Source organism: Thunnus albacares, chromosome 11, assembly GCF_914725855.1.
Source record: "Thunnus albacares chromosome 11, fThuAlb1.1, whole genome shotgun sequence".
Lineage (NCBI taxonomy): Eukaryota > Metazoa > Chordata > Actinopteri > Scombriformes > Scombridae > Thunnus > Thunnus albacares.
Window position 1 is genome coordinate 6,626,900 of NC_058116.1, and position 17,837 is coordinate 6,644,736.

General features: G+C 41.5%; 1 protein-coding gene across 1 annotated transcript in view; it reads left to right on the forward strand.

The window, feature by feature from the left end:
* Nucleotides 1–17,837, forward strand: part of kalrna (kalirin RhoGEF kinase a) — a 153,237-nt gene that overhangs the window by 77,964 nt on the left and 57,436 nt on the right. The window contains exons 24-38 of the mRNA XM_044365187.1: nt 311–425; nt 854–969; nt 1,220–1,342; nt 2,060–2,242; nt 2,347–2,468; nt 3,073–3,139; nt 3,241–3,350; nt 4,029–4,098; nt 4,296–4,385; nt 4,654–4,746; nt 5,220–5,331; nt 5,530–5,720; nt 5,880–5,981; nt 6,084–6,232; nt 7,547–7,649. Of these exons, the coding sequence (XP_044221122.1) occupies nt 311–425; nt 854–969; nt 1,220–1,342; nt 2,060–2,242; nt 2,347–2,468; nt 3,073–3,139; nt 3,241–3,350; nt 4,029–4,098; nt 4,296–4,385; nt 4,654–4,746; nt 5,220–5,331; nt 5,530–5,720; nt 5,880–5,981; nt 6,084–6,232; nt 7,547–7,649 (1,746 nt within the window). The remainder of the gene's footprint in view (nt 1–310; nt 426–853; nt 970–1,219; nt 1,343–2,059; nt 2,243–2,346; nt 2,469–3,072; nt 3,140–3,240; nt 3,351–4,028; nt 4,099–4,295; nt 4,386–4,653; nt 4,747–5,219; nt 5,332–5,529; nt 5,721–5,879; nt 5,982–6,083; nt 6,233–7,546; nt 7,650–17,837) is intronic.

Sequence of the window (17,837 nt, forward strand, 5' to 3'; positions counted from 1 at the left end):
GTAACAAAAAAAATTGATAGGACAGGTTATTTGATCACCACGGTTACTTTCAAACCTGTAGTTGTTGGTCTGGACCAAAACCCACCCTCTGAACTGGTTTGTTGTTGGGCTACACCATTTTAAAGACAGCTTTCACAACAACCAAAACAAGCACACCAGAGTTTGTTTGAACCAAACCGAACAGGTTAGCTCCAATTTTTGACAGCAAATTGAAGAATAAGAATACAGTATTTTGTAAAGGAACTCCTTAACAGCCTGTGTATCTGACGTGTGTTAGCGTCAGTGTAACCACTATGTCCCTGTGCTCCAGGCGTGCACTCTGGCCCGCAGGAATGCTGAGGTCTTTCTGAAGTACATCCACAGGAACAACGTAAGCATGCCTGGAGCTGCCGGTCACACCAGAGGACCCGAACAACAAGTCAAAGGTCAGTACTGGTGACGTTGTTATTACTGTGGTAGCAACTGAAAACCAGTCACATCAATAGGTTTACAATCCATCAACATATTTCTATTTTTATTTCATATTTTAATTCATGTCCTATTGTGACAGACTGAAAACATTGCTATGATTTTTATGAATCAATTATGAAATGTTGAAACATTATGTGAAATGAATTTTAACCAAAAAAAGTAACCAGATTTTTGAACGAATTTGGAAACAAAACTGCTTTATATGAAAGTCCAAATTGTACGCCTCACTTTTTCCTGGGATGTGTTAAATCAGACTTGTGATATAATGAACTTACTCAAGGTATTCTCAAGTTCGGTTTGAAAACCTCATCCGTGAGCTGGGAACACATTTTGAGCTTAGGAGGAAGTGTATATTTTATGTAATGTGTGTTTTTGTGTGCAGCCATTCTGAATGAGCTGCTGCAGAGAGAAAACAGAGTCCTTCACTTCTGGACGTTAAAGAAACGAAGGCTGGACCAATGTCAGCAGTACCTGGTGTTTGAACGCAGTGCCAAACAGGTCAGAATCCAAGTGTTTGTGTGTGTGTGTGTGTGTGTGTGTCCGTGCGTGCATGCATTAGTGAAACAAAACCAAATTTTGCTGGCTGGATTTTGGCTTTGGGGAAATGTGCAGCACTAAAGGAACATCTGGTTTATGTTATCAGGGAGAAAGTTTATAAGAGCAAATATAATACAGAGACTGAGAATCAACCTTATCTGTTGTGTGATGGTGTGTCTTTGTGTCTGTGTGTGTGTATGTGTGTGTGCAGGCATTGGATTGGATCCAGGAGACAGGTGAGGTTTACCTGGCCACACACACGTCACCTGGCGACAGCAGCGAGGAAACACAGCAGCTCCTCAATGACTACCATCACTTCAGACTTACTGCCAAGGTACACTGTGTGTGTGTGTTTGAAGCTTAGCTACTGACAGCTTTATTGAGCTTCAAAGGAGCTGCTGCGAGCATCAAGCCAGTAAACACTAAAAGAACAGTGTGCCCTTAAATTCATACTTGTTAAGATGTGCACTGTTTGAATAACATGAGAATTCAATCTGCACACTTTTTCACAAAGCAGAGGAAAACATGAACTTTGTATTCTTACATTTACATTAAGAATCATATGTTTTCACTAGACTTTAGGTGCCAAATCAAGGGAATGCAGAGGCCCTGTTCATTCTACAGCTAAATATGGTTGCAGCTCTTTATTGTATTGCTTGATACAGTCAGTTTATTTGTTCTTCGTGTTTATTTTGTGTTTTTCTATGTCTGGGGTTGATAATAAATGGACATTGGGTGGGGGTGGAGACTAGGGGATTTTGTTTTGTATGCTGTATCTCCTTAATATTTTTTCAGTTCTGCCTTCTTTGGGAAAATGTTAAAAAGATTTAGGACAGATACAGTCAGGTTCACACTCTAAATGGTTGACCATATTATTTCGGCAGGAAGACTTGGGTGTAAGTGTTTGTATAGACGGGTACGGGACATGACTGCTGGAGCAGATAGCTGGCATTTGATGTGCAACACTCCTAGAATGTTATATTCTCTTTGAAAACAATTTCCTTTTTAAAATTTCAAATAACGTGTGTGTGTGTGTGTGCACGTCCCCCAGCAAACCAAGGAGAAGGTGAAGCTGCTGATCCAGTTGGCGGACAACCTGGTGGAGAAAGGTCACGCCCACGTGTCAGAGCTGAAGCGCTGGGTGAGCACTGTGGACCGCCGCTACCGTGACTTCTCCCTACGCATGGCCAAGTACCAGGAGAGCCTGGAGAGGAGCCTCGGTGTCAGCTCAGAGGTGAACATCACCGTGGTTACAAACATAATATGGATAAATATTCTTCTATATTTTTTCCTTTCAGATTATTGACAAAGACTCTTTATTTATTTTCCTCTGTGCAGGACAATAAAGACTTAGAGCTAGACATCATCCCCGCCAGCCTGACGGACGACCCTGAGGTCAAACTGCGCGACCCCAACCACGAGGTCAACGAGGAGAAGAGGAAGTCCGCCAGGAAGAAAGAGTGAGTACAGGAAATGACACTTGGACGAGAGAGAAGAGAGACAACAAGTCTGTACATTTTGCTGCCTCTTAAAAATAAAAATAAATACCATCCATTAAACTTTGACAACTGTCTTACTTGGAACTTATGAGATCTAGTTTATTGTCATGGCAGCTGTGAACTAACTTACCCAGAAATCCTACATCATGACTCAAACCCGAAATACATGAAGCATATAAAATGACTATCAGATGACAATTCAGTCACAATATAGCTGCAATAATTCACCTGTTGAACCTATTGAACAAAATTCACTCCTATTCCCTGCCAAGACTGTGTTTTCTCCGTCTGTCTCAACCATGTTGATCATCTGTGTCCTGTGATATCACCAAAGTTTAGACTAAAAAGGCATCAAAGACACGTAATTGAGGTAGTAGCACAGTGTTCCAGCTTACCTCTGAAGCCTTCTGAAGGAGTTTTATCTTTTCAAGTAAAAGTCTTGGAGGAACATCAGTAGGCTCATACAGTAATGGAAGACACAAAGTAGTACCGATTATGTAATTCTTGCCATCTGATCCCTCTTTGTGGGCTTTCTCTAGTAGTCTTAACTTTTTTCTTGTCTCAGGTTCATCATGGCAGAGCTACTGCAGACAGAGAAGACCTATGTCAGAGATCTCCAGGAGTGTCTAGAGGTGGGAAACAGTCCTCTGCTGGTGTGGGTTTTTTTTTTGTTTTTACACATCAAATGTCATCCAGTTTAACTTACATGTTGGTCTCTCTGCCTGTGTGTCAGACCTACCTGTGGGAGATGACCAGCGGTGTGGAAGAGATCCCTCCAGGCATCGCTAACAAGGAGCACATCATCTTTGGCAACATGCAGGAGATCTACGACTTCCACAGCAAGTGAGAGACTTGTAGATGGTTTCTCACCAAGCCCACTATCTGTGCTGTGGGTGGAGAAACCAGCCAGTCTTCCCAGACGTAGGAATTAGCAACAAGCACATGGCAGAAAGGCAACCGATAGCATATACATACTTTGTTCTCAAGCTCTGAAGTTAAAGAATAGAAACAACCTGGTCAAGATCATTGTGTGCACCTTGTTCAGCAGCAATGATATAATTTCCAGTTTAGTTTTTCTGCAGTGGAAATGCTCTTAACTAACTGTAAGAACTATCACCACTTGAAACCCCCTTGAGGGAAACTCCCTGGGTTTTTCTTAATATTGTAGCTATAAGGAAGCCGAAGAGGCATCAGAGGTTTCCCTGAGGAGCTTCTTTGGTTCTGATCTCAGTGTGGTTCCCTCAGAAACCTCTGAGTTGATTCCTCAAGGAAACTTTTTTTTTTGTACTCATTGACTCCATTTAGATCTTTAAGGAACAGAAAAACTCTTTAGGGATTTCAGATATGTTCATGTTATTGTTCTTCCAGTCAAACTTTGAAGAAACCCAGAGGATAGAATACAATACAATATAATACAATACAATATGATCTTTTTATACATTTAGAGTGTTAAAAACTATTAAATGCAAATTGTGATCTTATGCTCTCTGCATCTGTGTGTGTGTGTGTGTGTGTTTCCAGTATTTTCCTGAAGGAGCTGGTGAACTACGAGCAGCTGCCAGAGGATGTGGGTCACTGCTTCGTCACCTGGGTGAGAGTCAGCCCTTTACTTTTGACACGATCAGAATAAAAAATCTGTGACCTCTGACCTTCGATCTCTTTCTGAAAAGGGGACAGGGGCTGTGTAGAGCATAATGAAATCACCCCCCTGTAAATATACAATGTTTTATAAGATTTTAAACAATTATTCTCTCCTCTCACATCTCTTCTCTTTATTCTGTTTTCCAGGCTGATAAGTTCCATATATATGTGGATTACTGTAAGAACAAGCCAGACTCCAGTCAGCTCATACTGGAACATGCCGGCACCTTCTTTGACGTTAGTGAATCTTTTCTTACTCTGCAAGACAGTAATAAAAAGAATGTACAGCTGCATGTTTCTAATTTCCTTCCTGCAGGTGGTGGTGGTGATAGTAGTGTAGTTCACCAGTTTTGTCAGCAGATGGTGCTGTTTGATCATGGAAAAGTTTCAATTCCTGGCAGCAGCAGCATACTGAGTTGAACATTTAACATTTTAGTCAATTATATTTATTTTGTATTATTTATTTTTGTATTTGCTGGAATTTTGTCTCTGTTTGCATGAACAGGACATCCAGCAGAGACGCGGGTTGGCAAATTCCATCTCCTCTTACCTCATCAAACCAGTCCAGAGGATCACAAAGTACCAACTACTGCTTAAGGTACACACACACACACACACACACACGCACACACACTTGACTTTAAATCTTCATACAAAAGGTTTGGCAAATTTCCACATGTACAAACCAAGAACAACAGATTTATTTGGACACATAAGTATAATTACAAGATACAGTTTGGATTTAAAGGTAAATCTGATAAAGTTTTACAACAAAAAACGGGAAGAGGCAGCTCTTTTTCCTGAGTGATCCAAGCTAATACACCATCAGATGGTGGTGAGTGAGTGAGTGAGTGAGTGAGTGAGTGAGTGAGTGAGTGAGTGAGTGAGTGAGTGAGTGGATTGCCAATGGGAGTCAGAAAGAAACCAGGACTGATGGAGTATGTAGGCCAAATGTGAAGCTAAAATACCATACAAAAAATATATTTTTCAATTTAATTGCTTTTTTGCCTTTGCATTCTGTTATGTCCTCTCATCACATTTAATGTCCTCCCCTCCCTCCTTCTCCTGCAGGAGTTACTGTCTTGTTGTGAGGAGGGTAAAGGGGAGATTAAAGATGGTTTGGAGGTGATGCTCAGTGTTCCTAAGAGAGCCAATGATGCCATGCATCTCGCCATGTTGGAGGGTAAGATGCTAATGTGTGCTAAAATGTATAAAAATATATACTATAATAATACAAAATAAATAGTTTTCGGCTTGACCTTTGTTTAGATCACTTATTTGGAATTCATACTGCACAGAATGGGCCTAATGATTGTGTGTTGAGTCTGAGTGCAGCCTAGTTAATATAATTATTAAATCTCTTTGTCCTCCTCTTCCTCAGGGTTTGAGGAGAACCTGGAGGTGCAGGGCGAGCTGATCCTGCAAGACAGTTTCCAGGTTTGGGATCCACGCTCTCTGATCAGAAAGGGACGGGACCGACACCTCTTCCTGTTTGAGTTCTCCCTGGTCTTCAGCAAGGAGATCAAAGACTCAGCAGGCAGAACCAAGTACCAATACAAGAACAAACTACTGGTGAGCATGCGCACGTGTGTGTGTGTGACTGTTTTTTTAACTGTGTTTGCGGTGACACAAGTGCAGCAAGTGTGTATCAATTCAGTCCTGAGGTCACCTCACTGTTGTTGTTTTCATCTCCTCCTTTCACCTGCTTCTTCCTTCCTCGCTGCCCTGCAGACGTCAGAGTTGGGGGTGACCGAGCACATTGAAGGTGACCCATGTAAATTTGCTCTATGGGCGGGAAGAACCCCATCTTCTGATAATAAAACGGTGCTAAAAGTAAGTGAAAAGTAAAATATGAATGAAAAAATATGAACGATTATGCTGCCAACATAAGGTGTCACAATGATATGATATGTTATACTGTTGTGTCTCCTCCAGGCGTCCAGTATGGAAGCTAAACAGGAGTGGATTAAGAACATCAGGGAGGTGATCCAGGAGAGAATGACTCACCTGAAGGGGGCGCTCAAGGAGCCTCTTCATCTGCCTAAAACACCAGCACTGACCAAACCCAGGAATAACACTAAGAGGTAAGCAAGGACACACAAATTTACACTTTGACAGTAGTGCTCACGAGATTTACTTTGATGCACATGTGATGGGACCTGCTAGTGAACCAGGTGGATATTGTGGCTATAAGATGTTTTTGAAGTGGTGAAAAAATATCCACCCATGTTGTAGAAATGTTGCAAGCAAAGGTCAAACTGTCATCAGTGAATGTAGTCACCATGAACAGAAACACTGTTGCCATAAGTAGAAATGTTTACACTGAGGGCTGAGCTATCACCACAGTCTTAAAGGTATTTTTCAGTGTTAAAAGTATCATTATTGAGGTTACAGACATCACTGAGGATTAAAAAAATCTGTGAAAAATGATCCAAGGACAGGCAAAACACATCTTTATTGAGGGAAGAAACATTGCTTAGGGTCAGATTGTATAGTACATACATGACATGTACAACAGCTCAGTACACAGTCAGCACCTGGGAGTGAAGGAGAGTTTAGTTCAGTTCAGTTCAGTTGTCAGACATTAGCTCAGAAAAGAAACAATGTGGTGGTCTTGATTCCAAAACATTCACTGTTCAAGTCCACCCAAGAAAAAGTATTTAATTACTCAATAAATTATAATTTGGCATAATCTGGAGCTCTGCTTACTTTATTAGTGCAACAGGAGTCATTAAACAAACTTCAAATGACGCATAAAAGAGATAGAATGACATAATAAGCTGCACAAAAGAAAATATATCTTAATAACTACAAAAGCACATCACCTCAGTCCCCTCTCTGTTTACTGTTATAATTTTCACCATACTTTTGTTAATAGATCAGTGCTGATCCGTATCAGTTTGAACTCTTTGCTGTCAATAAGTTTTCCTCAGAATTATTTCAAGTTTCTCCTCCTAAACACAACTTTCCTTAATTACACCTCTGCTATTTGCACCTACTTTACAGAGATGCAGATTTTTACACAAAGAACTGACCCTCACTGATTGAGTGAATCTTCAGTAAATTCACTGGAATGTAGAACCAGTAACACTCCTGTTATTTGAGCCATCATTCCTCAAAAGCTTATGCAATAAGTAGATTTGAGACATGACTTTTTCACACACCTCTACTGTTGCCACAACTAGAAACGTCATCATTGTAAACAACGATACTGCGGGTAGAAACCTTATCACCAGGATAAAAAGTGCTATCACAGCAGATTAAAACCTTACTAAGATATAAAACAATGTTGCCAAGATTTGCTCTTGCTATTATCACAAAGGGTGCGACATCAACTCTGTCACAGTGAATAGAAACACATTCTCATTCTCATTCATTCTGATTGTGCACGTGTTCAGGGAGGGAGGTGAAGATGGAGACAGTCAGGGAGATGGCAGCAGCCAACCAGATACCATCTCCATCGCCTCCAGGACATCCCAGAACACTGTGGACAGCGACAAGGTAGGAACCACCCACACACACACACACACGCTGAGCTTTTCACAGGTTGAAGGATGGAGAAGCAGTTGAAGGCAGCTGATTGAGACTCGGCTCTGTGGCCTGTGACGAGCTGATGACCCGCAGCTGTCTCAGCGCTACGGGGTCTCCCACATGGCTACAATGGGCAGAAGCAGGGGCTGTGCATGTGCCAGTGACAGAAAGACTGCGTATGTGCACATGTTTCCATGTGCGTTTTCTTAAAATACATAGAAACTCAACTCTGTGATATGAATGCAGCTCTATGGTTATGTGTTTGTGAGTGTGTTAGATCCATAAGTCTACATGTGGGTAAAGCTTAAGGTTATGGGTGTGTTGAGTGTGTATGTGTGTATGAGAAGTGTTCGGTAATGTCACCATATAAACAGAGAAGCAGACAGCGATGAAAAACCTGTTCAGGTTGTGTGCAAGTGTCTGTGCAGATGCCTCCTACCAACCAGCCTCTCACATCCAAGTAAGCCCATCTTTTAACAGTCAAATTGTGTTTATGTGTCCAAATCGTAAGAGGAAACACTTTAAAACAGTTTAATCTAGAGGTATGCACATGTCCACTCAGGCGTACCATTGTCTGATGTCCAGTGTCCACTCCCCAGTTCAGTCATATGTGCAATTTTCAAAGTATAGGTCTATTTATGAAAGTAGCAGCGTTTACCAGCCTTTTTCTGTTATGGCACAATCTGTGTTCAGTGCTTTAGTACTCACCACTTTTTGATACATGTTTTTAAAAGAAGGGAAAGGAGCAAAAACCAATTATAATCAGCAAAATTGGATTGAATTTGTGAACTGGGAATTGTTGAATTACTGAGTGACTCTTAATGCTTTGTTTAAAGGTCTTTGGTCAATATTCTGAAGGGCAGCTTCATTTGCAAATAAGCAACAAAGCATTAAATTGACATATTTTGAATGGACTATGGTGTGGCAGTTGTTTTGTTTGTTGTGGTTGCACAGTTTTATTAGTTGTTTTGATTTGAGCTGATTGTTCTCCAATGTTGCCATGTCTCTTCCGATTGCTATGCACGCACACACACACACACACACACACATCCACCCACACGCAAGCCCACACAGATGTCAGTCATGGCCTCCCACTGTAGTATTACACAGTGTGGCCTTTTCACTGTGCAACCCCACGCCTACACGTTACGCTGCCTCTAAATGTCAGCACCCATACACACATGAATGGACACACACACTCACACTCTTCCTCACCCACTCAGATTGGCCTTAGCAGTGCGGCTTGGGTGTATGTATGTGTGCCGTAGTATCTGAAATTGTTTTCCCGTCTGTTTTTTTTTTTTTTATACTCCCATTGTCTCCTCTTTCATCTCTTTCTGTCTCATTTTCTGTCTGTCCCGCTTTGCTTGTTATGCCGCTTTTTATAAAATATATGTACAATTCATTCAGTGCAGGTGCAAGTCTGCCGAGCTATAACTGTGAATATGTGTAAATCATTCTATATAGTGGTGTGTCTTGCTGTGTCTGTCTCTTCTTCCTGTCCAATGAAAACAACATAATGAATTTTTCCAGCCCTTTTTTGAGTGTGGGTGTGTTGTTGCTCCGGTCCAGTTTATTGTTTCTAGGATTTAGAAAACTCTAGCTAGCTATTTTTGGATCCTCCTCTGCTGTTTTCCTGAAAACATCAAAGAAAAAAAAGCACAGTTCCTACATTTTTGTTTTGGTATGTTTCATATTTCATGTGCTGACACAGCAGAGCAGGGCTTTAACTGTGAGCTGCCCTGTGTCTGTGCGTCTTGCTTTTACTGTTACTTTTTTCATTTATTTCTGTTTTTAATTACACTGAGTTTGAGAGCTTATTTTTAATGTGACAACAAAATAGGAACTAGGGCAGTTCTCTGAGTTATAAAAATCAGGCATAAATAGGGCTCAATCTTTATCCCTCTTGGGAAAAAAAATGTAAAAATCCTGTTTGATAGATTGTCATCATTCCTTTCCAACTCCTTTGTGTAAGATGCTTCTTTACTTTGTCCAAATCCATATATCTTTTGTTAAAGCACAAAGTAGTGGCTAGCTGGGTGGCTTGAGAGACTACTGTATTCTTTTTTTCCCAGGAGAATATTCAAAGCGTGGCACCGCTTGTTTTCTTGTGTGTGGAGGGCGGTGGTGCTCCCTTTTGTTTCATTCCCACGTCTCAGCCAGCGCCCCAGGGGTTTATTATAAGTTATGCCAATTGCTTCTGTATTTTGGAGTAAAGATAAGTCGAGATATGGTATCTTGAACTCATTGATTGCAGCAGGCATGTTTGTTCAACACCGCAGCCTCTCTTGCACTCTCACTCCAGTCCTGAGAGAAAAACACTGCAGGTCAGCAAATCTGAAAGATTTTAATCAACCTATTCAAACAAAAAACAAGATAGCAAAACAAAAAAATGGACAGGTAGACAGTTGCATTTTATTTTGTTAAATTAAACTTTAACCCTGAGGGATAAAATTGCTGGTGCACCATTTCATACATCAAATGCCACGTGAAGTGAGAGAAGCTATAGTTACTAAATGCGTTAGAAAAGACAGTGGGTTTCAGTTGGATGCTACTTGAAGCTCTGTGTTGATTGTATCCATTTGTTATTTATTATTAGTGTTATTTTGAAGAGCGCAGGGCAGTTCTGCCTGTGTGAAAAACAGATTTGAAGTATTATCCTTTTAAGTTAAGGCTATTTACCAGTTCATTAAGTCACAATTTGACAGTAGGAACCTCCTCCTTCTTTAAGCACATATCTTTTGGCTTTGATTAAGCTATAGCAGAGTTGTTGTGCCTTCCTAAATTTGAATGTCAGGTCAGAGATATGCAAGTATTAATACAGGATCTCGTTCAATATGTATATTGTGCTTTTCCTGTAAATGTCTTCCCATCTTTCTCTGTCCGGATTCACCCTTGTTTCTTCCCTTGTTTCTTATGTACTCCACTCCGTCCTGTTCTCTTCCCCTATTTATATACCTCTTGCTCTGTTTTCTTTCATTCCACCTTCACTGAATTATATACACACACACGTTCCGTCTGTTCTTTTGCAATCCATCCCTCTTTCTTTCTCACTTTCTCAATTTTCACACATATCTATCACTGTATCTCTCACTCTCTCTCTCCCTCCCTCCCTCTCTGTCCTCCATATACTATAATAACAGCCCAGCACTGGTAAGTCAGATGTTCCACTGGCTGTCTGCGTCTAGAGGATGTCTGTGTGTGTGTAGACAGGGTGGGAAGCTACCGTTTATGGTGGTTTTTGGAGAAGTTTTATATGACAAATGCCTTGTTTTTTTAAAAAATTTTCTCCGTGTCTCTGCAGAGTATTTCTGTTTGCCTCTTGCTTTACTGCTCTTTCAGCTGCTCCCTCTCGCTATTTCTTTCTCTGTTTACGTCCTCCCTTTTCCCTCTCTCACTTTTCACCTTAGATTTTCAGTTTCAACGATGTGACAACAGAACAGAATGCAACAGAAAACACAATGATGCTAAGATAGAGAACTTACTGTACTTTACAAGCATGGCTTGATAAAAACAATGACAGAACTTCAATTACTCCCTACACTGTTAACTCAACTTGGAGGTAAACAATCTCAGATTACATCTAAAAGTCAGAACTTTAATTGTTTTAATTTAAATACCATGTGCTGGTTTACAGAGCTTAAACAGTCAAAACAGGACTGTCCTCACCAGAAAAATAACGTTGTTTGCTCAAGTTCAACCTTTGTTCAAATGTTCCTATTGAGCGATGTCTTGAGGTCATGTGGGCAATAACGGCCCTCTTTAATTAGCAAAGGTCAAAGTTGCACTGTTATATTCTGGCAAAAGGTCAGGGTGAATGGTTTGGTGTACAAAGTGTGTGGCCGTGATACTGATCTATTTTGTCATTTAAGTATGAGCACTTGTTGTGCCACTTTCCAAATACTTAAGGACTACTCTATATTACTGTGTATGTATATACTGTTTTCCACAATATTTAGAGTTAGTTGCTGCCAGTATACAGTACATGATGCGATGTCAGTTCTGTGATGTTTTGTTGATATCCGAGTGAGTTCTGTAACATCTTGTTAAGAATGTCAGTTCTGTGACGTTGTGTGGAGTATGTATTTTCTGTGATGTTTTTTGGTGTAATGAGTCAGCTGTGGTTCAGTCTGTGGTCTTGTGTTATTTAAAGCATCGTTCCAGCGGTTGATAGCTTGGCAGCCCTTATGGCTCCACCACAGCCCTGTAGGTCAGAGGACAAACACTGTTTTTAGCTTCCACCTCCAGTTGGAGTAAAAATTGTGTTTCTATGTGTGCCAGACTCAATAAAACTTACGAGCACATCCTGCTCATTTAGGACTGAATATGTATCATTGGTGAAGAGAGAGACTCACTAGAGGCCAAACCCATTTTTATTGTTGTGCCTTAATGAAGCGAAGCCATCTATGAAGCCTGGAATGAGTTAATAGTATATATCAAAAGTTAATAGGCCAGTTGATCCAAATGATAAAAAAATAAAGCATATGTTCTTACTTCTTTTTTGTGGTATTTAACCATGCAGAGGATTTTCGTTCTATTTACCACCAGAGACGGTATGTAATACCTGGATATGCATCGCGTGCATGCACAGGAGATTGAGACATAATACCAACAAACTCACACATGTGACCCAGGTGATGCAAGCAACCTGATGAAGGATGACAGAAACTCCATCCTGAAGTCGGTTATGCTCTCTGTTTGTAAATCCTGCCTGGTCCCTCTCAGCAGAATTCCATCATGTCCTGTCATCAAACACCTAAGGCAGGCACTGACAGATAATGCTTGCACTAATTGCAGCTGCATGCCGTTAGCAGAGAAGACTTCAGGGTTGGCCAGGTCTGACAGTAGCGTTGCTGAAGCTGGCTTACCTCCTTCAGGAATGCCTGCATTCAGCCCCACTTCAGGTTCTAAGCATGCAGGCAAAGGAGAAGAAATGAAGTGTGATGAACCTTTGGCTCTTAAAGTGGATACATTGGCCACAGAATTTGCCCAGATTAAGGCCTTACATCGTAATTTACAGCCTATCAGCCCCTGCACTGCTGCTGTCACTGCTGTTCCAGAGCCGCCACTCCAGGCCTATGATCAGAGTGATGACCTAGCTACAGCTACAGCTAGGGATGCTGAGGCTGTTCATTCCACAGTTAAGCAAGCCATCCAGTTGGCCATCTCACAGCCACAACTATCACAACCATCAGCCTTCAGAGTTCCACCCTCTGTGCCATACATTGACGAACTTCAGAAATGCTGGCCAGACCCCTAGGCATTACTCCACCTACTGAGACTGCAGGGCTTTGGCTGCTATGATGGATTCTGCGCAATATAGTCTAGACCAAATGCCTGCCATTGATGCCTCCATTGCTTCTCTGATAGAATCTCCAGATGAAGCCCTTAGACCGGATGCCCGTTGTCCACGCCCGCTGTGTAAAATCACTGATGACCCCCTAAGCAAGAGCTATGATGTAGCAGCTTGGATGTGGTGTAGAAACTCCCACCTTGTTCTAGCTCTATCGCAGACTCTCCAGACTGCTGGAGTTGATGTCTTGACACAGAGTCTAAGTGATGCTTTGCTCCAGGTGTTTGCTTTCATGACCAGAGAGCTTGGCAGACTGATGTCCACCTTGACCTTGGCCTGGCACCAAATGTGGCTTGCCCAGTCCCTATGGTCAGAGGGGTGCAGGAAGACACTTCGCCAGGCACGTTAGCACTCGGAGTCCCTTGAGGGCTGGATGCTCCTCTTTTCAGCAGGGTCACCTCCAACAACACCCACCCAAACACGAGGCTCCTACCAACTGACCCCACAAGCCGTCCAAAGGTCATGGGAGTCGAATCTGACTCCCAAAGACCAGGTGCCAGCTGTTTCTCCCTGCAACATCTTACCCTCTGGGAGGTCTTAATTTCAGACCCTTGGGTGTTATCAACTGTATCCGGTTCAGGCATTGGCCCCCAAAGTTCAACAGCCTTCCCTCCACTTCCACTACTCATGCTGACATTTCACAGAATAGACAGAGGATATGGTTTCCTGTGATCTCTCGGCTTCTCAACAGAGTGCTTTGGCCTCTTCCACTGAGACAGACTCTTCTGTCACAGTTGGGGGGTGGGCATTTGGCATCCTGACCCAGATCACCTTCAGCTACATGTTTGGCCCCTGAAGGGCCAGGCTTGCTACTGAGTTCTTGCGATCAGGGTGTGGTTGAGACCATACTAAATTCCTATGCATCTTCAACTACAATGCTGTATGCCAACAGGCAGAAACTCTTTTCTAGTTGGTGCAAGGATCAACACGTGGACCCGGAGCATTGCTCTATGCCCATATTGCTATTTTTGCAGATGGATGGTTGCTCGATAAGTGGCTCTTGGTCTCTACTGTTAATTGCTGCTGTCTCGGCTCAACATGTTTTGGTGGATGATCAAACTGTAGGGTCACATCCTCTGGTGAGCTGTTTTCTGAAAGCTGCTCTCCAGTTGTGACCCACACATGTTGTACGGGTGCCTTCATGGAATTTGTCTATCATTCTAGAATCTTTATGTTCCCCACTGTTTGAGACTCTGGAACAGGCTGACCTCAGATGGCTGTTGGTAAGCCATTAGACACTGTTGCATTTGCAAAGTGAGTTGGTGAGCTTCATGCCCTGTCTGTTGCCAGGGACTGTTTGCGTAGGAATTCTGATGGGTCTGGGGTTATTGTGGCTTTCAGCTTTTCACATCAATCAGTCTGTCAGTTTGTCAGTTTTTGCCCTGCAGCCAGGGACAGAGGAACTGCATCCCACAGTCAGCCTTCTTTGTCCTGTTCAGGCTCTGACACAGTACATAGATGTGTTAGCTGGCTTCTGTAAGTCTGATGCGCTATTTGTTTGTTATGGAGGACACAGGAAGGGTTGCGCCTTGTCTAAGAAGACACTTGAACTGGGTTGTTGATACCATATCACAGGCTCAGGGGCCTCCAGTTCCCCACTGTGAAGTGTCATTCAACCAGGAGTGGCTCCACTTCTTGGACTGCCTTGAAAGGTGTTACACTGAGTGACATCTGTACTGCAGCTACCTGGTCTTCTTTCTGTACCTTTGCCCACTTCTATGGAGCTAACATAGCTGCCCCTCATCCCGTGGCATAGGCAGACTTGTCTGCTCCTTTAGTCTGCAAATGAGGCACAGTGAGTATAGATTCCTTGTAACGTTGTTGGTATGGGTCATCCAGGTATTACATAGCGTCTCTGGCGGTCAGGAAGAATGAAATAGAAGAGTAACAAATCTAACTAAGGTTGTATGAACTCTGCATGATGCATATCCAGGTATCCAGAATTCATAGAACATTGGTTACATTCATAACTCTTGTTTTATTTGCCCATTTTATGAGATATACATAATTTTTGTAGGCACACAAATACAATGAGGGTGAATAGAATTTACTTTCTTTGTGTTTCAACAGCGATATCTCTTTCCATAAACCATGACCCCTACTATGAATAGTTGTGGATTATTTAGAGTACCTTGTACATTGCTTCTGGAAATACATACTGATGTTGAGTTTTTAGCCATGCTAGCAGCGTGGCTGCAAGGATGGCAGTATTGGTCAGTTAGTCCACCACTTTGGTCCAGACTGAAATATCTCAACAACTTTTGGATGGATTGCCATGAAATATGGCTCAGATATCCATGGTCCCCAGAGGATAAATCCTAATAACTTAATAAATGGTTGAAATGGCTAACACAGACCTCAGTTCATCCTGCCACATAGTCTTTTTTTTAATCCACTAATACACATGTTTTTAATATCTTACACAAGGTCAAGGAGAACTTAATTTCCATCATAATGTACATGTGACAAACTTGCCATTGCTGTCACATGGGAGTGTCTAAAAGCAGTTCTGCAGTTGGATACAGGCAGTATCTACGGGAAATCTCCCTAGCTGTTTTCTTTAGCTAATGTTGGTGACCCTGATTGGTTTGATCCGGTGTGTAAGTCTATGTATAGGCTGTATATGACAGTTGTGTTTTGTTTTTATTTATTCCTATTTCATTTTTGGCTCCATTCTGTGTAACTTCCAGCATGCTGGACGAAAGTGAACACGAGTAAAAGTAATATATCTATAAATGTACCTTATCAGGAACTAACAGTGTACATCTTCTGTTGAACAGTTAATAATACAGTATGTATTGTTGTGCTTTTAAAGGATCCTCAAAGCATTTTGGTGTAATTTTGATATCACTTGTACTTCCTTATTGGTCTTCCAGCATGCATTTTCAACACTGTTACACTGGCTAGCAATTGTTTACACGTGTGTGTTCTCATGAATCAAAAGCATTCAGTGTCAGGTTCAGACTGAAGCCGTACAGTAGCCATCTGTTGGTCATATGACTTTTGTGTCACACTCACAATCTCTCTCTCTCTCTCGCTCTCTCTCTCTCTTTCTCTCTCTCTCTCTCTGTCTCTCACACACACACACACACACACAGTGTAGTGTTTTAGTGCAATAGTGGCTTCGAGACAGTAGGAGAAATGTGAACACACTGACCCACACTCACACACACTCATGCACACACCAAGCATAGTGCTGTTCCCATCAAACACAAAGCTAAGGCTGTTCAGAGAGAGAGAGGGATAGGGAGAGAGAGTGTGAGGGCGTGTTTGTGTGTGTGGCAAAGACACAAACGAGGGAGTTGTCAAAGACACAGAGAGCAGCGTAGAGAGAGGGTGACAGAAGAGGAGAGAGGTCGACATGCCAAAGTGGATGAGCTTTAAACTGTTCAAAGAGAGCAGCAGAGTGAGTACAAACTGCTGGACTGCACACTGTACACTCACTGTACTAACAGTTAGAAATATACTAGTTAGTAATGAATAAAAACTGTTTAATGTTAAGTACTAACTGCTGCTTCACTATTAGACTCTGTTAGTAGAACTGTCATATCCAACTCGAGTAAGAGTACTTCTTTGCTGAATTTGAATGAAGTGGAAGTAACCATGCTCCAATAACAAATGTGTAAAATGAAAGGTGATCCAAAATGTTTTAAACTACTTAACTTTGAACTTTTGGACAAAAGTGAACATTTCTGGATTTGATCTTGTTTTCCACCAGCTTTAAAAACTGATGAAAATTACACCTGTTATGATTTGAATGTTAAATGGAAAAAAAGCTACTCAGACACTGTAAAAAAGGAACCTTTGTATACTCCCATGCACTAATACTATTCTACATATTTATATATTATTGATATAAGTAATTATGCCATACTAGATGTTGACATTCAGTATCTGAACACACACTGACTGTCACTCCTTAAAAATACTATTTTTTACTTCAATCTGCAGACAAACTTATGCTTTTACTAGATTTTCTCAACCTGATCTCACCAAAATATGTGAAATGATCACTACCTTTTAACACCGCGTTACGTGGTGGCAGCACATAATGTGTTAAAATTACATGCGTTAAGAGATTGCAGTTATTCACGTATTTCTGTGAGATCAGGCAGCATTTGTCTGTTCTCTCCAAAACTGTTACATATCACTGTTATAAAATAATTATATATTATGGTGTGACAATGCTGTGGCTAAGGTCTGGTTAGGTTTAGGCACAAAAACCATTTGGTTAGGGTTAGGGTTAGGGAAAGATCATGGTTTGGGTAAAAATGATCACTTGAAAGGTGATGTGGGTTAAAGTTACTACTTCTTTAAAGTTGGGCAACCTTTGTCATCATGACAACAGTAAACACCACAACAATTGTAGCTACAGTTGTCAAAAAACTGTCCAGACTCGTGGTTGGAAATGTGACATTCACGGTTGGAAGCGGGAATCGAACAGCGGTCTCCTGCAGCTACGTCCACCATCCAACCAACCCACCACCTCCAAATAGGGAAATTTGTCATCTCATATAGACATTATCTGAACTTCTCTGGGTCATATTCATGTCTACCACGACAAAAGATCCCAATTAACTTCCATTGGCATTGTTCCTGTGGTACCAGCACATAGTTTTAACACATTACGTGCCACCACCATGTAGTTAGGTGTTAAAAGATTGTGGTCATTTCATGTATTTTTTATTTCTGTGAATGAAAATAACAGTGAAAATAACTGCTGAGGCACAATGACAGCTCTTGTGTGTATTCAAGTTTTGTTATTTTTCACTTTAGCTTCCTTTGATGTCGATAATTGCGAAATT